The following is a 25,150-nucleotide window of genomic DNA, read 5'->3' as shown; positions in this document are numbered from 1 at the left end:
ATGGAGGAAACTGAAACTTAAATCTAATATTCTGATATATTGACCAATTTGTTTTTTCCCAGACACATGAAACACAAACATTTTTTTGTTATGCCTAGTTATTTATTTAGTCAGGCTTTACATTTTGCCCGACTCCTCAGATCAGCTTGTCTTCGTAGTTCTAAACAGTGTTCCCAACAGAGAAATTTAAGAATGCCTCTCATGGACAAACTATACAATTTCCACACTCATAACATGGTTGAAGGGTGTTTCTCCCATCTCCCCTTTCCTTTTTTTTTCTGCATTTTTTGACCATTATCATTGCTGATACCGATAGATTGGCAAATGGCCAATACCAGCTGTTAACACAGGCCCTCTGATAAATCACTCGGGCTCTAATACCGTTCATCTGTATGCAATAATATTAAACTAATGTTTTGTTTACTTGTCGCACATGTTATGTGTGAACAGTTAACTTCCTCAAAAAATGTTTGTCTCGTGAGATTGTTTTGACTGATTTTAATTATGAGACATTTGTGTTCGCTAGTCATAATTGAAGGTTGACATCACGTGTTGAAGCATTGCCATGCATCTGCTGAGAATGTACTAAACCTTAAAGATGTCTATAAAGATAAACAGTCCCCCCCTCCCCCGAAAAAAAGGGCCTTTTACAGGTTTTGCACGGATCACCAAACTACTGCAAAGAAGCCATGATAAGAGCAACCATGGAAAATTTAATTCCTTTTGTGTTTATAGTGCACACACTTTTGTAAACGTGCGAATGTGCCGTGCATCCCTCGACACGTAAGGGTGTATTTGGTTTTTTTTGTTTGTTTTTTTTGTTTTGTTTTGTTTTTTTTTTTAGATAAATGTGTGTCTGCGTTCACGTCTGCCTCTTTCTCTTTGTGGGTTCTGTGAACTATTTACAGCATTGGCAGTGTCTATCCATTGTTGATGGCAATGGAAAGTATGTCTCATTGTAGCTGCTCCTCAGTGGAAATTCAATTCAGCACCTTTCCACTGAAAAACTCTCCCATGGAGCCATCTCATCACACACGCGCCTCGAGGGGGTCCAGCTTCAGGGGCATGGAGGACAACGATAACACTGCTTTCTTGCAGACACGTACTTGCGGTGCAGTGGTTCAGATCCATAAAGAAAAATGTGATTTGTTTAGGTTTGACAAGCGGGATGGTGAACAGGTAAATTATTGCACCCGCTTTCCATGACCTCTAACCTTAATCATTTAAACCATATGTGCCCTTTTTTATGCCCCCTCCCCTTTCTGCTCTTTTCTCTTTGACAGTATGTCTCTATCTACTTATCTACATGTCCTCCAAATGCCAAATTCAGCCGGCCTGCTGTTGAGAAGTTTCTCTGGTTAGTTTACAGAATTTTCCAACCTCCAGGCGTTTTCTGACAGACTCATACTCCTGTCTTTCTGCTCCTCCTTGCTTCACTCCTTGGCCTCTGTGCATTAGGATGTAGTGCAGGGCTGTCAGGAATCATTGGGGAAGCAGTTTGACGTCGCCATATGATTCTCAACTACCCACCCAGCCCCAAAAACCACCCCACCCCATCCCTGTCTGCAGCCCTCCTCTCACGGGCTTTTTTAGCTGTACACTCTGAAATATATGAACTCGTGTTCAGTTATTTAAAATGAACACATAAAATTGTAGCGTTCATGTAAAGGTCTTTGGCCTGTGTGTGTGTAGTTTAAACAAGGCTGTATGAGAATCATGAATTTCTTGTAAGAACTACTGAATGATTAAGAAAACTGAACTAGAAAGCTTTCATGCATGAGCACTGACAGTCTGCTGTGGTACTTTTTAAATAGTGGCAAGTATAACGACCTACATGTACCCATTAGCAACCATGTAGGAAAACATGTATGACAACCAGCCTATCTAGGAGCTTGGTCTGTAGAATCCATCTCTAAGAAGGCTGTTAAATACCGTATCCATTTTATTTTTTCTTTCCCAGTTCTTGGTCTGTCTCAGCAGTGCAGTAATTGCTTAGTGGATGGTGTGCTTCCATAGCTGCCTCATTCATTCTCAAGTTCAAGCACTGATTTGATCACTAGGTTGGCAGATTTTGTTGGATTTAGTGTACTCTGGATGTCCTGTAGCTCTTTGCTCTATGTTGTGGCAGGCTTCTTTTATCTGTGTTTCATTATCGTCCTAATGGCTGGTGCATTTTTGCATCTCAGACTGTGTGTCAGTGTTCACCTATCCGTTTCTCTCTGTCATCATTTCTTGTTTTAGGTCTTTACTCCAAACTTTTAGTCGTTCAGAACTCCATCTGGTGTTAGCTTGGCAGTAGTACTGCCAAGTGTGTCCTGTGACAGTTTCATTCTCGTGATGAATACTCATTTGCGCATGATGAAATAAGAGACCTAAAATAGCTCATGGTGCCAGACATGCTGGGGAGGATTGGTTGGCTCTAATAATGTGCAAATAGGCTGTTGGTTTTCAGTGTCGGCATCATGTCCAGTTGAGCAAGTCGGACTAAATAAAATTGCTACTGCCTTCTGTACTTTAGGCAGGTTTAAGGAAACAGACACTGCTATCAGTCTAACATTGCGTCAGTATTTGATTATGGAAGAAATACTGACTTATTCTTTAGCGTCTGCACACCTTGGTTGTAACAAGTGGTTATTTGAGTTGCCGTTGGCTTCCTATCAGGTCAAAGCAGTCTGGCCATTCTCCTCTGACCTCCTTTTTTCTGCCAGAGAACTGTCGCTCACTGGATATTTTCTCTTTTTTGGACCATTTTCTGTAAACCCTTGAGATGGTTGTGTGGGAAAATCCCAGTAGATCAGCAGTTTCTGAAATACTCAGACCAGCCTGTCTGGCGCCCACAACCATGCCATGTTCACTAAAATCACCCCCCCTACACACACACACACACAAAATTTGATGCTCAGTTTGAGCCTCAGCAGGTCGTCTTTCAAGTCCAAAATTCACACCTTTCATCTTTTTTGTCGGTGATTGTCAATTTCAAAATATTGATTACAGAGGCTTCAGAATTTTGGAGCGTTCATAATAAAGTGTTACTCTTCATTCCCCGAGGATTGCTGTTTTAAAAAAATGCTGAATTCATCCAATCTAGTTGCTGGAAAAAGAAATCTTAACAGTATTTAAACAGAAACGGCTGACACATAAATAATGGACATCAATCCATCCCACCTCTCAGCACTCAAGCGTGGCATTCCCTGGCTGCTGCTTTCCTGAATGTTGAAAATACTCCAGGTCAAAGGGCAAATTTTTCCATTGTAAAATCAGAATGGAATGCTGCTTATGCCCAAACTGTTGGCCTTAATGCGTGGGAACATCTGTGTGTGTGTGCGCGTGCTAAAGTAGGAATGTGCTGGTGAGGAGGGTCTATTTTGTGTATTTGTGTGTTTCTAATGCATGTAGGGTTGTCTTTACAATTGGGGGGTTATGTAGGTTTGTGTATCTGTGAGAGTGCTCGACAGTATGTTTACGTGTGCGCTTTGCTTCTCATCGTAGCACTGACATGTTGTGCAAGCCACACTGCGCAGAGATCAAAGGTGACAGTGCCAGAAATCTGCTGGCTCACTCTTCCAGCTGCCAGCCTGCTTTTAAGTGGATCTTAAAGTGAAACATGGAACACACACACATACACAGAGACACTTGTTATATTCTGTAATCACTGGCGAGTGACATTAGTGTGTTTGTGATGTACATGTGTGTGATTTGCACTGTTTATACCACTTGGATTGTTTATGTCTTTGTGATTATTTCTAACTGATGTGAGTATAAATTATCTACTCAAACTGGATGTTTTCTTGACCTTGTGCGTGCGTGCATCCATGTGTGTATTTGATGCATGTCTGCCTGTTGGCCTCATTATTCCTAACTTTACATCTATCCTCTGAGCCCAAAGCACTTATACAGACAGACAGACAGACACATACACGTGCACGCACACACACGTTAACTGATGCTTTTTGTGGCAGGAGTAAAGAGAACATGCAAACAGTGCAGTAATCTTTTGTCAGCATACATATGCTTGCTGTGCATGCTGACTTACTTATTAGGTACACCTGTGAAATCTAATGATGATACAATGTAATCCGATATAGCGGCTTTGCCAGCAATTATTTTAAGAAGGTTCTACTTTGCTATATGATTTTTTTTTTTAAAAAGTTCTTATTTATTACAGGAGTCATGGTTTATGGTGTTGGTGTACTGGACTACACTAAAACATGCTCCTAATATCCTGTGTGTCATATTAACACACTGTATGAGTGTGGCACATTAGATGTAATGTTAAACAGTAGGATTACTTTCTGAAAGAAGAAAAACCTGAAAAAGCAGAAGTATCAAACAGAAGTTATGGCACAGGTGATGTATTAGGTTACATTAAATTTCAGAAAGGTACCGGTGGTGCATACACAAATGCATTGAGTGAGCGGATTTGCAGCATTCAGTGCTGTGAAATACAAATTGTTTGGCTCCCGCTGAACAAATACAACCTGGAGGAGAGCCAGGCAGGTTGTGGTTGAGTCTGGAACATCTCGTGTGTCAGCACCATATTTATCCCAAGCTACTAAATAGAAACATGTCTCGGCCTGCTACTCCACAATGCCACCGAGACACACACGGATGAACAGGCACACACATACACAGGGCCTGTTAAATGGTACGCTATGCTGGGATGGTTAGTCTGAGTACAAATAAGACTTTAAAATTGGCACTGGGAACAGAGCAACATCGTACAGCTTGTGCAGTAGTATTTAGGGAAATACTTACAAAATAAAAAGTCTCACTAAAATAAAGACCTGAGAGGAACTTAATTTTTGGAAGTGTGTAAATGTTATGAAATAATCTTGAATTGTCCTGATATTTTCTAAATTTTACAAAAACTAATTTAATAATAAAAAAAAAAAGTTGGCATCATTGCCACCTGCAGATAACGCTCACTGCTAACAATGTAGCAGCAAACCAAACTGCTTGTGTTGCATAATAACCCCGGCCTTTCACAAGTCTTCAGCTACTTTTGCTTTTTAAAAAAAAAAAAATAATAAATAGTTCTCCAGGCCTTCTGAAGGTCTTTCAAAGTTTTTCTTTGGACATTGGCTGCTTTTTCACTCATTTTCAGGCCAGTCCAGGCCTTAAGCCAATTAACGCTGATCTATGAATCATTCAACGCAATCATTCAACTCACTTAACTCAAGGGATGAACCAGTGTTGTCTACACATAACAGACAAATTTTAAATTGTATCTTTAGGCACTTTGTTCCTAGCAATCACAAAATCCAGCAAAGACCTGGCACAGGACCTGAGAGATGCATCTGGCACTTTGATACAGCTGCTGTTCACTGAAGCCTCATCAGAAATGGTCTCAGTGGAAGGGTGGCTGTCAAGAAGCCATTCTTAAGGAAAAGAAAAGGCTGAGGTATGCCAAGTTACACAAGGAGTGATGAATCCAAATCTGCTTCAGCATTATTGAAGCAGTGTGGGATCATCAATAGAGAATGGAACAAAAGGCAGCCAACATCCAAAGAGCAGCTTTGAATGTCCTTTAAGAAGCCTGGAGAACTATTCCTGAAGACTGCTTGAAGAAATGGCAAGAAAGCTGCCTAAGAGGGAAGAATAAAGGTGGTCATAGCAAATGTTAGCTTTCAGGCTTGTTAGAACTGTACAAATTCAGTTTTGGCGTTGTATGCTGTATATACATTATATGCTGTATTTCCATGTATGTTTGGACATGTTTCAGTAAATCCCTGCACCAATTTCCCAGAAACAAGGGGTGGCTCAAGACCTTTGCACAGTACTGTGAAGCTTGAATACAATGTCGCATTTCCACTAGTACCTACTCAGCACGGGTCGACTCAACTCGACACGGTCTTGTTTTGTTTCCATTACAATTGAGTACCACCTCAGTGTGAGTGGAGTCAGTAGAGCAACGCAGGCAGTAATCTCTTGACGTAATTTGTATGTGACTCAATTTGTAATTTGTATGTGACCGATTAGCTTGCCTGACTGAAGCTACAGTGTTTTAATGGATGAAGGTTATCATTGCTAAGTATTAAAATATGTATGCTGTGTGCACGTTTCAGATGGCTCACTTGTTGCAAAACTACTGCTGCAAACAGTCGGTCTAGGCATTCAACCGAGCCTTCCAGTGGTTTGTGTGCCTAAATTTTCTTGCTGTTGGGTTTTAAAAAATGGCGCAGTTGATTCTGGTGAAGGAGTCACACTCATGGCTCAGATAGTGACAACAATCCCTGGCCAATCAGTTGCATGCTGTTCTTTGATGTCACATTTTCGGAGCGCTTGGAACCCCGGCTGAGTTGGTACTGTACCAGGACCAAATGGAAAAGCCTACAAACTGCGTTGAGCCGTGCTGAGTAGGTACTAATGGAAACACGGCATAAGTAGGCGTACTGTGAACACAGACATGAACCTGGACTGTGGGTTTGCCTCAGTGCAAACACAATTGGTTTATACTTCATGCATTAAAACAGTTTAACTACTAAATTATGTACAAGCACCAGGAAACCATTTTAGCTAAAAGAAAAAAGTACAATTTAATGCTGAAATATGCAACAGTGGGAACACATTACGTAGTTTTGAAACCTAATAAAGTTTAGCAAAAATTTTATTAAAAAAAAAATCCATTAGTTATGGTGCAAAAAAAATGTATTTAGAACTGTATTTAAAAACTGTAGTCAGACCCACAGTACACATTGTGATTGAAGTATTAAAACACTTGATCTCAAATCTCCTGTTAAATCTTTATTGTATACTTTTTTTTTTATTAAGTACTCTTATTTAGAAGTTCAAAGGAAACCAAGCAAGAACATGTTCATTCTTTAGTAAGACTGAAGCTAGGGCGCCTGGGTGGCTTAGTGGTGAAGCCGACGACCACATACACATGCCGCGTTGCGGTGTGGGCGGCGCGGGTTCGCGTCCCGGCCCGTCGCCAATTTGCCCGCGTGTCTTCCCCCGTATCTTTCCCCCATTTCCTGTCACTCTCCACTGTAGACAAATGCCGCTGTGGCCAAGAATGCAAAAAAAAAAAAAAACTGAAGCTAGACCATCACTAAACCAGTACAGACTGTCAAGTAAATACTGATCCCATTTCATCCCAGCATTGCTACTCTTTCATCAAAGTCAAAGTTTTAGTGATGGATTTAGTGGGTATTTTTTGGGGCGGGATTAAGATCATTCCTTGGGGTATGGAAGGAAGCCACAAGCCCTACATATGATATCGAATTGTCCTTACTTTCGTCCAATATTAATTTTTAACTAAATAATTGTCTTTTAATGGGACCATAGTGAGACCACCCAGGCACTGGAGGATGACGCACCTTTAAGGGTCCATCCTTCACTCCTTGTCCCAGAAGCAGTGTAAGATTAGAAGCCATACTTCTCCCAGCTAAAAGGGCAAGATCCCATTACTCCTGCAACTAATGGGAATCTTTAGTAGTGTTTGCTTTCTGTCCGGTTTCTCACTCTGTGAGATTGTCAGTGTCAAATGTTTGTGTGAAAATTCTTTAACTTAGCAGTTTATGATAAAACTGTTTGACATATAGTGTATGAAGCGTAACTTGGTATTTTCATATCATGAGGCCTTTTTTTTTAAACACAAGGTTTTCAGTGTTTTTTCTCTTTCATGCACACCCCTCTATATGTCAATACAGGGCTCTGTACAGGTGTATGTATACACATGTGTCTCAGTTTGTTTATATCCATGCATTGCACAAAGACCGCTATGTGCTGCTGCCTGTAGGCATTTCATCTGGCTGAAGCTGAACAGAGCTGTTGGACTCATGTAGGTCATGGAGACTGCATTTCCCTCTCTTAGCCTTCCCCTGTTCTCTCTCTCGCTCGCTCTCTCTCTCTGTGTCTCTCTTTCTCTCTCTCTCTCTCTGTGCCTCTCTGTGTGTCTCTCTCTCTCTCTCTCTCTGTGTCTCTCTTTCTCTCTCTCTCTCTCTCTCTCTCTCTGTGCCTCTCTGTGTGTGTGTCTCTCTCTCTCTCTCTCTGTGTCTCTCTTTCTCTCTCTCTCTCTCTCTGTGTGTCTCTCTCTGTCTCTGACTGGGGAAAGTAGGACAGCTCAGATTTCAGAAACGCCTGCTCTGAAAAGGCGACAAGGAGAGAAGCGACAGGAGTGAGGGGAGAGAGGGAGAAATTAAAAGCTGCTAGAATGGATATTTAATAAGTACTGTTGTAAAAGGGTTTTTTTTTTTCAGTTAGTTATTACGCAGACATTTTATTAGTTTAGTTTGTTGCTATATAATGCATTTAGTGTAAATGAAAAGTTTGTCTTCCTAGATTGCAACAAACTATTTGGATTTTGACAAATGATTTCCAAATCAAGGGGAGAGCTTGAGCAAAAAGAGGGTACAGAAAAGAAAAGAAGTCAAAATTTTTAACATTTTCCAACAGCAACAAAAAGAGAAGTGTTGGGGGGGGGTGACAAAAAAAGGAACCCAACCAGCCTTCAGACTTGACAGCTTTTATTTTTTTCATTACTAAAAGACTCCCATCCAAGAAAATTTAACAGACGAGTGCCCGATTCAAAAAGCTGGCAATGGGAATTGTGTCAGCAGAGAGAGGGAGAGAGAATGTGACACACAGACACTGTGATCTTGACATCTCAAGAGAAATCTCCCATTATTGAGGACAGTTTGTACAGAACTGAGACACATGCTGTGATTCCCCCTGAATGGGAAAAGATTGTACTTGCCTGTGATGCTAATAGTCGTTTCTTTTTTGTTTTTTGTAAACAGTCATGCTGCAGAGACCTGTAGCTACTTTCTCTTTGCACTGTAATATTCTTTTGCCATTTTTTAAAAAACCTCTATTACTTTTATTATATTATTATATATTTTTATTTATTATATGCTCAGTATTTTGATCACACAATTATCACGATAGCGTTGTTGCTTTTGCTCATTGTAGTGATGTGAAAGTTTGCATAAAAGTCATTGAATGTATGCTCTCATGTCAGCTGGTAATTTAAACTTTGCCCAAGGCCACAGTTCAACACTGCCACTGCTTGCCATACAAACAGTGGACCATTTCCCAGTTTATTGCCAAAATCATGCAAATGATGTCACCCTTTGTTAACCCACTTACATTTCCCCTGCCCCCTTATTGCCCCTCCCGCTGTAATTGGACAGTGGCTCCAATCAGCAGTGGTCTGAAAGCACATTTGCTCCCCAGGGTTTGATGGCAATCAGCCCTGGTGCACCATTAGGCATTCACTCCACTTTTAATCCTGTTGGTAAAATATTGGCTCCATGCGGGGTGTTTCTCAGCAGGTGTCACAGTAGTAAATAGGGGAGACACTGTTTTTGCATCATATACTCCTGTCTGGATGGCCTTTACAAAGTGTGCTGCCGTGCACTGTCCACGTTCAACCAATTCTTAATGGTATGCCATTAAAATTCAAACAAAATGTTTGTAAATTATGGGATAATAGGCTACTGGGTACTTTTTTTTTTTTTTTCTTTTAATGCAAACTACAGGAAATTATGTTTACTAGCTCTTTCTGGCATCAGGATATTTTGCATATAAGCAGGTGTACACAAAATAACTGGAGACTTTTGTACCACTTACTGAATGAATGAACAGTTGTTTACTCAGCTTGTTTAAGTTTATGAGAAACAAAACTAGTGTAACAGCTAGCTTTCCACAAGTTTTATAGTTTACACAAAACAGTTAAACTCACTCTTTGTCTTTTAATACATAAAAGTTAATTTATACAGTCACGTAATTGCTTCTCTTACCATGACCAAGGTTTATTGATGTAAGTTGACACTCCTGTAAACTCATATTAATGTGTCTCTCTGTAATGACTGTGGTTTAAAAGAAATGCATTAACCAGTGGGGCTGCAAGTTTTCCTTTTAGAAAAGAACAGTTTAGTTTGAGAGGAACAAGATTGTAACAGTCGACTTATAGTAATTGCAATTTTACTAAACGTTTTTATCCAGTTAATTTAACTAAGCTGGTTTTGTAATCTACTAATAAACTCAAATATGACTTTGACACAACTAATAAAGTCTAAATAACTCACTTTAAAAGCACTGTAGACCCCAACATTCCAGTTAAAATAACTGAAATTCTTTTTTTTTTTTTTAACAGTGTACCTTTCCTCTACCTTCATATTCTGAATATTAAGCTACTGTGACACCTGTTAAATATTATTTGTTTCTTGTCCAAATGTCTGACCTAAATTTGTGCTACATGACCTGCGTTGCTAATTAAATTTGACTCAGCTCAGTTCCAAAACCTTCCGAGCTTTAACTGTGTGAGTCTGAGTGGGTGTTAAAACTCCATTGTTTACAGACAGAGCAGGCTCTGTGGGCTAACTAACTGCCCAATATAGAGTGTATAGTCTTCTGTGTGGCTGCACAGTGGCAGAGATGGCAGCCTGCCACTGTACTTGACTGTGTATTGTCACTGTGCACTTTTTCCTCCTTTTCTTCTCTCTATACATCATTCCTCTGTCTCCTCCCCTTCCATCCTCTTTATTCCTGATCTGTCCCTTGTCCACTAAACCTTTTTTTCCCCCTCCTTCCAGGCTTCACCAAGCCTGATAGGCCCTTTTATATCTTGGGTCTTAATTTGATGCAGTAATTGGATGACAAGGGACCCCTCACTATCCCTTCCTCATGAGTCAGCAGAGTTTGGCTAATGCCTCCCACTCATGCTGACTACAGGCACTGACCAGGGATGGACAGTTGTCCCAGGCCCATTCAGGTTTTTGTGCCTCCATCTCATCATCCGGACATCAGTTTCTAGGGGCACCCCGGACCACACACAGCACCGCATTACAGTCAAGGGGGCTTTATAAAGCGTACTTGTTAGCGGGAATATGGAACTTGGGTGGGTCGTGTGAGCCAAATCAGCCTATCAATGGCTACAGTTCTTCTCTGGCAACATGAAGGGGTTTTGTAAAACAGCGATGGTAGTTATACAGACGGGTGGCAATTAAAAGAGAAACCTGAACCCTTGACCCTTTGCTGGCATAGTTTTTGTCCACTTGTCCTCAGAGGGAAAGGCCACTGCAAGTTGTTTTGAAGTTGACCTGACCTATAAGCAAGATTTCTGTAAACAGCTTAGACGACAAGTATGCAATAAACCTGTGAAGATATGGAAAAGCTGCATTAGTATAATGTACCTAATCCCCCAAATCCAAAATTAATGAATCACAGCTATTTCAGACTATATTGTGTGAGCTCTACAGGAATACAATAGGCAAATGTTTTTATATATTTTTTTATTTATTTTATTTTTTTGGTTTGAGATATTGTGTATACTACTACCAAAAAAACTTGCCCATTTGAGGTTATAGATGGCCAAGGTTCATTTAAAGGCTGAGGTTTGGGTTAAGATGAGTCATAATGGTACAGAGCCCTGAAGGCTTCTCTCAGGGCAAGAAAGTCCCTGTTTGTGTTAGGACAAAAAGAATTCCTTCTTGCTTCGCAATTCCAGGAAGAATCAACATGGGAGCTGCTGTCAGGGTTGAGTTATGAATATATGACTAGACATCGGAGAGCAGGTCTTAAAAAAAAAAAAAAAAAATTTTTTATTTTTTTTTATCTTTTTTCTTTTCCATGATGCTTTCCACCCCTACTGTTTTATGAACACTGACTGGTCTCACTAGCACAGCTGTTATCCAGCTTGCCTGCTTTTTCTTTTGTTTTGTTCTCACATAACTGCCTGTATGTGTTGGATCTTAATGTGTGTGCAGGCTTGTATGCCAAATGGCTAATAGTCTTTAGTAACTCCTGTCTGATGTAATAGCTTGTAATGTGTACGTAATACCAGTGGAACTATTTATAGAGCAGCAGCCAGTTCTCAGAGATTGATGCGTGGATGCGTGTAGGCTGCAGGGCATGCACACACATGTTTGTGTACATACAGTTTCGCTTTGACCCAACTGTACTTGCCTAATTTGTGTATAGCTCTGTCTTCAGAGGATTGTGCCTGTATGTTTGTGCAGAAACTAGTAAGATAAAAAAAAAAATGTACAGTAGAAAATGTACAATTGTATTTCGGCTAAGTAACGTGGGTATGTGTGTATGAACACATCTGGGTGCCGGTGTGTCTGATGGATTGTGTATGTGTGTTGCCAGAAGCTTTCAGTCTCTCCTTAGGGGATTACATCACAGGGCAGATATCAGACCTGAGTCATCAGAGAGGCCCCTACTCTGCTCTGAATGCTTTCTTTCCTCCCCCTTCCTATTGTGCAGTTTTAGAGTGGTTTTTTTGTTTGTTTGTTTTAGATTTTTTATTTTTAAGTTTTTCCCTCCCTGTGAAGGCAATGAAAAATTAACACAGTTACTTCAGGTCAAACTAATGTTCTGCACTCTCCCAGCTGATTGGTTTCATCTGACTGTTTAAAATAGCCGGTCACAGTGAAACATGTTCATGTGGTGTTTTTTTTTTTTTTTAAAAAACAAAGTGACAAGGAGGTGCTTTTCCAATAATTCATGCTGCTCTTCCAGGTGCTAGTTATCACTTTACTAGTTTATCCACTGTTAGATTCTTCTTCATCATTGGTCTTTATGCTCATATAAACCATGTTGCAGTGCTCTTAGATTTTGTAACTTTTAATGGATCTAACTTGCGCGTGCATATGTTATAATTACAGCTGTGGTCAGTCGAAGTTTACATACACTCATCGTGGAATGATTGTACAGCATACATCTTTAATGACTTAAAAAACAAGAATTGGGTGCTGAAGTTTGACTTTAGTATTTAGAGATTTTTCTGTAACCCACACAGGGTCAAAAATATACACACATGGTCAAATACATACATACACTCACTTAAATCTTTTAATAAGTGGTGCTGCAGTGTCTTAACTTGATGATGCCAAGGTCTATTAACTTTGAGTGATCATGACTGAGCATGCCTGCAACTGGTAGTTTCTCTTTGCCAGCATCAGAAGGATTTGTGAGGGTGACCGTTTGGGTCTTTTTTTTTCAGAGGTGTCAAATTTTTACTGAGTTCCTTGGACTTTCCCATTGTTCTGAGTGTTGCTCAATCCAATGTGAAGCTGGGTTTCTGCCGGGGAGCCAACCAATTTAAATGAACTCTGCCCATTCTGCCAATAAGAGTGGTTATACATCAGCCAGAATTATGCCAGAAGCTTGATGACAGCTACCATACTTGCTAAGGGACAGTTAACCAAGTGTTAGTGGGTGTGTATGGATATATTTGAACCCAATGTGTATTTTTGACCCTGTGTGGATTAGAGAAAATCCTAAAATCTTCTTTTTAACATATGCTGTACAATCATTCCACCTTAGAAAAAAAAGAACAGCTCAAAAAAATCAAAACCCCCAAATTACTGTGACATTGTATATGACCATGTAATTTAACATCATGTTTAAAAATTTCATATGTGTGTGTGGGTGTACCACAGTACCCCAAGCCTCCATGCATGGGTTTCAACTGGACAAAACTGCCATGCAGAGTGATCTTGATAAAACAGGTGGGCACCTCAAAGTCTCTAAATTAAGAAAAGTGATGATACCATGCCATTAACTGATCAGGGTACACAGGAGGCAAAGCTCTAAGTTTGCAAAATAAAAGGACAAAACTCATGCAAAATAATCTCCCCTCAAAAAAACAACCAACAAATTGACTCGTCCAATCGCCAGTAGTCAGTATTTCTGTGGAATCTCCCAGCCTCAATATGCAAGGGACTGACTGTGTTCACATGCATTCAGGTTGAAAACTGCAAAGCAGTGCTAAACAGTTACATTAAATAGGTCCCAAAACATTATTTTTCCCCGTGTGATGCGTGCAAGTCTTCCTGGGACTTTCCTCTTTTGCCAGCAAACTGTGACGTAGACACGGGGTGGGTCTTGGTCTCTGAGTGTGAACGCAGTGACAGAGAGGGGATGTGTGGGAAAGACAGCTGTGCAGACTAGAGACAGTTAACAATGGAGAGCTTTCATAGTACACATTCTGCTGCAGCGTGTCACCAGACAGTCTTTCTCTTTCTCACTTCCCTCTGCTTCCCACTCATTTTCCTTCACATCTCACATCCGTCTGTCTCTTTCTCCCTATCCCACACACACTCCCACATACGTGCCTCTGTGCATGTGCAATCATACACTTCTCGCTCACTCTCTCTCTCCTCCCTCCTGGCCTTACTCTTTCCCTCTCCCTCCTCAAAGTTTCCCGCTACCACTTTACCACCGTTTCCTCCTCTCTTCCGAGGAACTGTGCTCATTTTTTCATCACACCTCACCCACACATGCATAAGCGCACACATCCTGCTTTTCCCAGAAAAAAGTAATCAAGTACAAGGTAAAGCTCCTCTTGTCTTTCCCAGACGGGGTGTGTCAGAGCTTTTGTCCGTCTGATGCTATATTGAATATCAGAGTTGAAAGGAGTGTTAGGTGTGTGCGTGCGTGCGTGTGTGCAAATGTATTTAGCTTTTCTTGTTCTTTAGAGAGGAAGAATGTTGGCACAAAGCTAGCCACTAGGGGAGACGTAGGTGGTTGGAGTGCTCAAGTGCCACCCCAGGTCTGTTTCATTTCATTTGCACTGTAATGAGTCTTGTTACTGCTGTAAGTGGCAGAGTGATATGACCAGGCAGTTAAAAGTTAAGCCACACAAAGGGAGGAAATGCAGGGAAGGTGAGCACAAAAGAACGAAAAAAAACACACCTACAAACCTTTACTTAAAAACCTAAGAACATTTTGGAGACAAGCAATGCAATGAAGATAAACTTTCTTGCTCCTTCCTTTTATTATCGTCCTCTTCACTGCTCCACACCCTTTCGAAATGTACCCCTTCTTGCATCGAGTTCTGAAAAGAAACTTAAGCACAGATCGTCAAGAAGTCTGAAAAAGTTGGCTGTGTTTTGTGCATGACTGTGCGTATGTGTGTCTACTTGAGTTCCTTGCAGGGAGTGTGTGTGTGTGTGTGTGTGTGTGTGTGTGTGTGTGTTGTGTGCCTAGGTCTGTGTGGGAATGATTACATCAGCCCGCTGCAGCTTTATGATTGGTTAGTGAGCGTGTGGTTTGATTCAGTGTGCCTCGGAGCCCATGGCTGAGGCTGTAACCCTTTGTGAAGGGGAGTGAGAGGGAAGGAGAGAGAGAGAGAGGGAGACAGAACGATAGTTGTCAGACTCAACCGGCACTGGAAGCACTGTACTGTACCTGCTGCCATCCGATCGCCGACTGCTTCAGTGTCTCTGTCCTGTGTGCTGTACACATACTGGCTTTAGGTCACACAGACAGTTTTTTTTTTTTCTTCTTCTCCTTTCCTTTTTTTTTTTTTCTGACAGACTCTGCAGCCTAGAGATAGACTTGAGGACTAGCCATATGACAGGTAGCACAACTGCAACTGTCAGCTGTTGCCATTCAAATTGGTATCTTTCTTACTGGAGGACACAGAGCGACAGAACAGTGAGGTTTTCTATCTTATTGACCGTATGGGATTGAGTGTTTGTATGTGAGTGTTTGGGGAGCCGATTCACTCCGAAAATGCCTTCGTGTTCCCCGGACTGCTGCCTATTGCGGGCCGTGGAGGTAAGACCTCTCTCTTCCTGTGTCTCATTTCTCTTTTGCCCCCCCCCCCTTTTTTTTTTTTTTTTTTTTTTTTTTTTTACAGTTTAAGACCTTTTCTCTTTGAAGTACGTCCATGCTTAACCCGAGGCAAGAAATGGAATGTGTAAATACTGTTAAGGCCGAAGACAATTTTTTTTTTCTCAAGATATGAGCAGCGCAATAAAAAAAAAGATTCAAATACATCAGCACCCTAGAAAAGGGGTATATGCTCCATTGTACTTCATCTTAAATATCTTTGATGGGAAGAGTCCCCTTAGGCCTGGCTTGTGCAAACTGTGATGCTATAAGCTGGGTATTTGCTCAGGAAGAGAACAGAATTTCTTTGTCATGATATTATGTGGGAAGCATGCATACATGTGGATGCTTAGTAGGCTGGATTCCTGTGTAGGCTAAAGGCTGCATTTGTCTGTAGGTTAAGTAGGTTGCTCTAGTTTCCGTGGACCACTAGAAATGTATTCAGTAAATGTTAACACATGAAATCCTTTTATTTATTTTAAGGGGGGAAATGAAGACTGTGTACACTTGGAAGTAAATTTTAGAAAATTTATCACAATAGAGATGACTGTCAAAGTCCCTGTATTTTGTGGTGAAACAAAGCTTATCCGCAGTATAGCTATACTGCTACAACTGCTAATATTAGATGCCTGGATGGTAATGGTAGGCTCTCACACAGATGGGATCTTAGAGGCAGGTTTTTGCTATTCAGCACCTAATGCATTATTGCTATACCGCATATATAGCACATTATACAGGCAGATCGGTGGTGAAATGTGTTTAAGTATTATCCAGGGGTGTACCAGTTCTCCAAGTGCACTGTTTGTTCATGCATTTTTTTTTTTTTTGGGGGGGGGGGGGGGGGGGGGTGAACAAAACAAAATATGCACACAGCAGTGAAGTGTTTTGGTTGATCTGTGACCTCAGCTATCTCCAAACATGGTACAGGAAGATGGAACTGCGATATTCCAGTCCTCAAGTTTACTTGTTACACATCTACTACTATCAACATGTTACTGTGTAAACATGTTATTAAAGAAAGTAAACTATTCAACAGCAACCAGTTACAAAGTTACAAAAACTATTTTGCTTATGAAGTTAAGCCGGAAAGCTCAGTGTCATCTCTTTACTTAAACCTATGCTTGCTTCTTTTTGTGCTGCAGTTCAGTATACACCCATTTAATCTGACTCTGTGTTCACAAAAGCAGATGCTTGTTATACACTGCAGCATATTTGCTTCTGTATTACATTGACAAGTTGCTATAAGAAAGCTTGTCTGTTATTTCTAACACCACAATTACTGTACAGTCTTGAGTGTCTCTTCTTTTCCATTGTGTGCCGTAATTACAAGCCTGTCTATGCTATAGTGCATAGGGTGCTATATGAGAAATGGTATTGCAGTGATTGAGGAAAATTGCTGGCTTCACCCACCTATTAGACTTGAGTTTTCAAAAAGGATTGGTGTAAAAATCACAGTGGGGTTACTATAAAAGTTTCTGTTTATAACTCTTTATTATTTAGTTCATCAAACTACCATCACATGATTGCTGTTCACTCAAACCAAAACCTTGAATTTCTCATCACAGATTGTGAAGATCTTCAGTGAAGACGGCATGGGTAAAGTTGTGGAGATCCCAGCCAATATGACAGCCAGGGACCTGTGCCAGCTCCTGGTTTATAAAAGCCATTGTGTGGATGACAACAGTTGGGCACTTGTTGAACACCACCCACTACTAGGGCTAGGTAAGGAGCAGAGCCCAAGAGGCCTGAAACAGTGTGTGCGTGTGTGCGCGCGCAGGAAGACACACACGCATGCACGCAAACATGCACTCACACATTATTTGCCCACACAGAAACTCATGGGCTCTTGGGTGGGCTGACACTTGCAATTCAGTCACTGAGTTACAGGTGCATTGATATGTATGTATGCATGCATGCCCGCATGCTTGGACAGACACTTGAGGCACTGATTCTCACCCAGGCATGTATTCAAGCATGAGTGCTCGTGCATACTATACAGCATATGCATGCACATAGCCGCAAAGTCCATTGATCTTATCGAGCACAACTGTGTGGCTTTGTTGTTGTTGTAGTAGCAGATATTAGGGTTATTGTAGTACTGACAGATCAATTATTTTCACATTCAGTAGAGACAATGACAACTTAAAGATTCATCAGTGAAGAAACATCTGAGATGGCTCAGAAATAACCAGACAAAAGGAGGGGTGGGGGTGTCTAATGTCCAACTGAGACAGTTGCTGATAGTTGACAAATAGTGGAGTAGAGGGTGATGAGTAATCCTGAAATTTTGCTTAATAGAAACTGAACACTGTCATTTTCACACTGGAAAAGCATGGTTCATATATGTGTATATTATATATTGTAGCTTTGGTGTGTGAAGAATGAAGACTGAAAAATGGATTTACTGAGATTATTTCATCCAGGTATAAAGCAGATATACTAATACTGTTATAAGTGGTGATATTTATTCCCAGGGTCCCTTATTAAAGCTTAGCAATATTCTCTTTGGGGAAGCTGTCAAAACCCCTTTAGGTCTCATCTCATAAATTAAAGTCAATGTCTCAAGGCTCTTTTGAGCACTACTGCACTTTAGTTTGTTGATAGTTGAGAATGTAGTTTTAACACTAATTCAGAGGATACTGAAAGCAACCTAGACTGTTGTATTTGGTCTCCTGATATTTTTAACTCTGGTAGACTGATTTAAGGTCAGATAGTTTTGAGACTCCAAATTTAAAAAAAAAAAAAAAGACATCATTATGGGAATGGACAAAGGATCCAGGACACTTCCACCCCTCATTATGAGCCCTGATCTACTTGTTGGGAAATATTGTTATATAAAATGTGTGATGTGAGCTTATACTGAAGGGGGGGGGTCACAATGTGAAGCCACAGATTGAGAGAAGTTAATGATTGTGGTTATGCTTTAGCAGATGCAGCAGCGTAAAGGCTAAACTCCAATTCTGAGAAAATTTGCTTTTCCCACTAGATCCACTAGTGTAAAATGATGGAGAGGTGATGCTGAGGAACGGGTTAAAGTTAGAGGTTATTTAGTTCAGCAGTGGAGATGCCACCAACTCTGCTCACCTGAAAAAGAAGCTCTCGCTACACCAGATGTGGACCATATGGGGATGTAACGGGTTTAAGCACGTTTTATTTTCCTGTTCATTAATAGGGACAGGTGTAACAGTACAGTATATTCTTCATGGATTTAGAGGAAAACGCTGATGAAGGTATTTGAGAAGGTGGAGTGAAGGTAAAACAGTGTGGCTCGCTTCACTTGACACTTGCTAAAGCTACAATATCAGGCCAATTAACTGTTTTGAATACCACCAAGTGCACCATACTACTAATGTAGCAATAAAAGAAACAACTCTATTTTAACTTGTTGCTGCATTAAGAAGTTTGGGAGCTTTACATTTATGTTGGGGTGATTTTGTGCTAGACTTGGCAGCGTGAGAGGGGCTTTGGAAAGTTGTGGCCAGCTGACTGTTTAAAAAAAAAAAAAAAAAAAATCCAACCTCCCCCTGAGGAGAGGGCAATTATAAAGCACTTATGGTAGACAAGTTGAGCCTGTGCTCTCTGCTCATGTCTGTACAGTTAAACAGATGTGGGAGAGAAGGGGGTGTAATTTTATATAGAGCTGCATGTCTGGTGAAATGCACAGTAGACAGAAACACTGTTTAAAAAAAAAAAAAACATGTAAAGACATTTCATTTCTGCTCTGTCAGCCGACAACTTGTCAGTATTTTATTTTATTTTGTTTTTTGTGCTGGCTGTTAATGTTGTCAGGTGAGGAAACTTGGAGAGAATAGATTGCATTATTCCAAGTAAAGGTCCCAAAGCTCTAACCTTATATTTCACCATCCATCATGATCTGCTTACGTTTCCCATCACTCCTGCCAGCACCTCGCTGCCAAATACAGTTAAGCTGGCTTATTGTGAGTGACATCATTTTTTTGGATGGGAGCCCTTTATTCTATTCTGGCACACCTGTACTGCAACGCTATTCTTTTGAGGTCTGGAATTACTACTTAGCATATTCAGTGTTTAGAGGTTTCGGTGAGATGTGAGCAGCGTGCAGTTTGTGGAAATTGAAAGGTTAAGCGTGTTCCACTCAGTTTGTGTGTGAGAGCTTAAAAAAAAATAGTATAACAAAATAATCCCTCTGTGTGCTGTTTTTTATTCAGTGTATAAGAACATATTCACTGAGATGTTTGTGCATATGTAGCTCTCACCAGTATTCTTGAGTAGTTGACAGATGTGGTTAATTGCTTGTCAGTCACAAGCCATAATTACATTTGTGTTTACTTTTATTCTCCATCAGGTATTGATTTTTGGTTTTAATAGTCATGTTTATATATTTAATGACTGGCCAGAAAACCAAAATTGCATTTGTGGTAAATGCAGATAGTCATTTGATGGAATGTTGTAATTTCCCAAACTCAGTTTGGAAGCTGTTTGCTGATATTTAATAGAGTGTGCTTTGTAAGAGCTGCCTGTCAATGCAGAATATCCATTAAATAGTTCCTACATGTAGTGAAAATGAACTGTAGTAGTATGTGAGATCCTTGCCTGTGCGTGTGAGCGTGTGTGCGCGTCAGGTCTGCACACACGGAACGTGATCCTTAATGTGTGCACATGCAGTTGGGACGATAGACGAGAATAGAAGTTTCAGAGAGTCTGGAACAATACGGTGCCTATTCCTGCTGCCCGCTCTTGCTGTGCTACTGAATGGCCCTTTGAGATAAGTAACACTGACCTCTGCTAGTCAGCTCGCAGAGGTTAACAACTATCAGGCAGGGAGGTAGGGCTGCCAGGGTGAGTCATGGTCACGAACATGAGTGACTCATCAGACAGGCGACAGGATGAAGTGGAAAGAAAAAGACAAGTCGTGACAGAGTGGAGATTGTGACCGTGGGGGGGGAGGGGACGCATGAAATGAGATGATAATGTGAGATAGAGGTTTGCTGCCAATCTTTCCTTTTTACATGGAAAAAGATGTGCCAGATGATCTGGCGTCTACTGGTATTGCAAAAGTTTGGTAAGTCCCACTATTTAATTAGATGCACTTGAAAAGGCAGGATGTCTTTTATTAAAGACATGACAGGACTTGCAGGCTGTAACCGACTGACTCATGTTTCAGTCCAGTATCACAATCAGAAAATATGAATTGGCAGAACCTCTGAAACTGATTCAACTAAAAGTGTGTCCTTGAAGGAATTTGAATCCCAGATTTAACTGTTTATTTAGTTGCATTGAAAGGCTCTGGTTTCATCTGGATTGATGAGCACAAAACAGTGATCATATAGTGTGTGTGTGTTTTTATTCATATATATATATATATAAATCCATCCATCCCTTAGGATTCAGGTCAAATGTGTGCAACTCTGTGTAATATATATGTTATTATCAAAAACCTTATTATTTTACAGTTGTTAATGTTTACAGGGCATCCCTTGAGTAGGGTGTGAAATGGTAAAATAAATGGGTGATTGGACAATTGCACTCCATTGCAACAAATAGTTGATTAGCTGAGCAATTTGAAACAATGTTGCTTGATTTATCCATTGAGAACAGGTGAGATAACTTCATTCTGCTTCAGTGGTTTTTTTTAATTATTAATTTAGATCAAACTACTGAGATTGATTTGTGGCTTCATTATGTAGTGGCTTGCCTGACATTGCAAAAGATCCCAGGTTCGAGACCGGGAAGTGGACACAAACCCATACTCGGGTGGTCACAAGCTATTGTAATCCTAATGCTGGGCCCAAGTCCGAATAAGTGGGAGGGTTGCATCAGGAAGGGCATCTGGCGTAAAATCTGCACCAAATTAAACATCCGCTCTGGTGACCCCTTGGGAAATAAGGGAGCAGCTGAAAGTACCCCACTGAGACTGACTGATTTGAGTTTCATTTCTGGTTTACAAGAAATGCTGATGACTAATCTTTCTCCCGTGATTAAATGCAGGTCGAATTTCTGTGGTAGTGTATGTGAAATGTTGCAACTGCAATCTTGAAGATATTTTTGGCTAAGCTTGTAAAATTGGCTTGGCTTTTCCTGTCTTCTCTTAGAGCGTTGCCTAGAAGACCATGAACTGGTGGTTCAGGTCCAGGCCTCCATGAACAGCGATGGTAGATTCCTCTTCAGGAAGAACTATGCCAAATATGAATTCTTCAGAAACCCCCTGGTAATTACTTTTCCTTAGACATTTCTTGACTTGCCATGTCACTCCTGACGACATCGTGTTGAAATGTGTTGGAGGCTGTAAAAAACCAGATCTGGGTCAACAAAGCCTCCTGGGATATTTTACTGTTTTATAGCTTTTTCTTATGCTTTGGAGTTCAGTCACATAAAAAGTAAAGGCATTACTGATGTAATAACAGTTAGTTACTTTACACTATGGACCACTGCTGCTTTAACAAGCATGATCCTTGACAAAGTGTCTCTTTAATTTGTGTATATTTGTGTGAAATATTATGACAGTGGCCTACATTAATGAAATTAGTCACCTCTGTTTCTGTCACAAAATTTGACCCTATAATTATTACCATAGTTGCTGTAATTCTGTGCCTCTCTCAACACCTTCTTTCAACAGACATTTTTCCCAGAGCACATGGTTGCATGGTGCCAGGAAACCAATCATGCAATTCCACCATCTCAGCTCCTTCAGGTACACAGAGTGCGCACATACACACACACACACACACACACACACACACACACACACACACACACACACACACACACACACACCTCTGTGTGTCTTTCATTCTCACTCCTCTTTCTGGCACGCCAACAGTTTAGTTTTCAGAGTCAGCACCTGCTACATACTGTACAATCAAGCTGGCATACCTCACCTCTGACCCTTAGACAGTGTGTCTCGTCAGAGCCTGCAGTAATGACTAGTGTTGATCCCCTGTTGACACGACTGTCTCGATACGCACGCCACAGGCCCAGCACCCTTGATGGATGGAATTAAGCAATCAGAAATAGAACGCGCAGTTTCTCACCTATCGTTGTACTGTTGTCACGTTATTTATGAAAATACAAGCAAATCACAGCTGAATTTAACTGTAAAGGCTTCTTATATCTTCTTTAATGTTGTGGGCTTTTTCTGTACACTGTGGAGAATTATTGTTTGTTCACTGATCCAGTTTTGTGAAGGAGGCAGGTCAGATTTCCAATTTATTATGCTGATTTTTTTTTCATATCTGTAATAGCAACCATAACAAAACACTTAATAAGTTTATTTATTTCCAACAGGTTTATCTCCAAGAACAGCTGCTTTACCGGCATATTGAATTTTTTTTTCCTGTAATTGTTGATTTGTATTCACAAATGTAATTACAAACATGTGCCACGATTGGTCTGAATTTGCAGTTTTAATTTGCAGCTTGTGTTCTGTGACTTGAATTGGCATGTGCTTAGTGGAAAAGATTGTGCCGGTCAGCATCGTCATATTCAGTAATTCAGATCCAACTCCCAGCTGTGTTTAATAGGAAATTATTTGTGATTTTTTTTTTTTTTTTTTAAATGCAGATGTTGTAAAAAGCTGGCAGAGTGGCAGTCAGCGTGTGTTAGATACTGAATAATTGTTTCTCCAGAGACTGAGCTTTGACCAAGTGTCTGATTTGCAAAGACTTTAACAGGTTGTGCCAAGGAAGATTATATTTTTGGGATTTCCTGCAGTATGTATAAGTCTCCAAATATTTTTATGTCTATACATCCATCTTCTGAGTGTACTATCTGCAGTAGGATTTAAACAATTTGTGTTGTTCCATAGTGGAACATTTTCATATAGTGACGTTTTAGATAGAAGAATGACACGGGCCTCCTACCATGTGTCCTGTTGCTGGGTTCTAGGTAATTACACTCAGTTTGTTTTTATTATCCAAGATGGGATCTGCACCTATGTTTTGTATGTTTTCACAGTACAATTTCCACATGTGTGTCACATGTACTTTTTGGCTTTGCACTGCACTCACAGTACACTCTTTACAAAAGAGATGAAAAAAAGAGAAAACGTCCATTACTTCATTGTAGCCACTCACAGAAAGCTTTTAAGTCCCCTGCTGATCATATAGAAGTTATTCCCATTTATTCTCTGCATAGCGAAGCTAATAACTGGGAATGGGGTGAGCTGGATTTGTTAGGAATTCCCAGGGCCTGGCTTCCTCGAAACACAAGATCTTTTCACTCAATTAAGAATCCTGTCTAAACCGAGGCGAACTCTTAACACTGAGCTCATCCAGGTGTTTGCAATATTTGGCATTATGCAAGACACATGTCAGTAAGTTACTAAAGCGAGCTGCCTCCAAAGGACAGCTTTTCGTATTAACATTACGTGTGAATGTGTGCTCTGCATATTTTGGAAAAAGTTCATGCATGAAGCCCAATGTAAGATGTTTCCAAAAACACTGGGAAACATGTGCTTTAAATACTCTAAAGCGCTGTGGAACAATTTGCCTTTTACCCGCAAGCCACAGATTCCAGATCAGCTTTAATAACTTAACTTGCAATTCACAGTGAAATCATTTTCTAAAACATGGAAACCGCAAACACCAAATTCATCCAACACCCATAAGACAATTTAGGCTTTAGAGGTTCCCAACAGGAATGTATTGTTTTCATTTTAGTAGCCACAAAAGACAGTGTGACACTGTGTTAATGCAGCTTTTCTTTTGAGTTTAACAAACATCTTTCCAAGCTAATAACAGTATTAGTAAATTATGTATATACTGTTCACTCTTATTTGTGTAATTAAATGTACAAATGGCGCTGTCAGGATTCTGAGACCCTTTGATTTTTCACACAGTAGCACAATGAGGCTCATGTCTTTGATGCCTCTACAGATGGTGCCAGCTTTCTGGCTGTGGCAATGACAGGGAGTTCAAAGGCTTCATATATAATCCGGCGTTGCCTTCCTAAGGCCGAGGGTCCTTTTTACAAAAGACCTCACGGAGTAAATAAATTGTGAATTATTTGCATTTTCCTGCTCCCTCTCTCAGAACTTCCTAGCCACCAGTAGCTGTCCAGAAATCCAGGGGCATCTGTACATGAAGGAGATGGGAAGGAAATCATGGAAGAAGGTTTACATGTTCCTTCGGCGCTCAGGGCTCTACTGTTCTACAAAAGGAACCTCAAAGGTAACAGCTGCTAGGTCCATTCGTCTCAGACGCAAATTACGTTCCACCTTAAATGTAATATCCCTGAAAGAATCTTGATGTTATTGACGGTCTAGTTGCACACGCCTCTGTCTGTCCGTGTACCTCCAGGCTGTTTTCTCTCTGTGATGTTTTGACTTATTAATTTTTCTGTCTCCAGGAGCCCAGACATCTACAGTTACTAGCAGACCTGGAAGACAGCAACATCTTCACTGTCATCACAGGCAAAAAGCAGCACGGTGCACCCACAGACTATGGGTTCTGCATCAAGGTGAGTTTCCACTGACAGCAGTGAGATGAAACAGATTTTATCTAATTATGAAATACTGAAATGATGAAATATTATGAGCTGAGTAATGATTCATATCCTGTGCCGCTCCTTGTCTCAGAACTGGTTTATTGCAGTGAATGTTTTTTTT

At 40.5% G+C, this 25,150-nt stretch overlaps 1 protein-coding gene across 2 annotated transcripts in view; it reads left to right on the top strand.

Annotated features, from left to right (window-relative positions):
* Window positions 1-25,150, top strand: part of grb10b (growth factor receptor-bound protein 10b) — a 69,928-nt gene that overhangs the window by 41,519 nt on the left and 3,259 nt on the right. Inside the window, exons 1-6 of one of the 2 annotated variants that reach the window (XM_030749776.1) lie at window positions 15,312-15,513; window positions 17,133-17,289; window positions 21,639-21,754; window positions 22,163-22,237; window positions 24,576-24,713; window positions 24,892-25,002. In XM_030749776.1, coding sequence (XP_030605636.1) covers window positions 15,469-15,513; window positions 17,133-17,289; window positions 21,639-21,754; window positions 22,163-22,237; window positions 24,576-24,713; window positions 24,892-25,002 — 642 coding nt within the window. In that variant the 5' untranslated portion in view covers window positions 15,312-15,468. Of the gene's footprint in view, window positions 1-15,311; window positions 15,514-17,132; window positions 17,290-21,638; window positions 21,755-22,162; window positions 22,238-24,575; window positions 24,714-24,891; window positions 25,003-25,150 lie in introns of those variants that run through there. The other variant, XM_030749775.1, reaches the window with a different exon arrangement.

Source organism: Archocentrus centrarchus, chromosome 16 (assembly GCF_007364275.1).
Source record: "Archocentrus centrarchus isolate MPI-CPG fArcCen1 chromosome 16, fArcCen1, whole genome shotgun sequence".
Lineage (NCBI taxonomy): Eukaryota > Metazoa > Chordata > Actinopteri > Cichliformes > Cichlidae > Archocentrus > Archocentrus centrarchus.
Note: the sequence above shows the minus strand (reverse complement) of the source record. Positions and strands in the feature narration are given on the sequence as shown.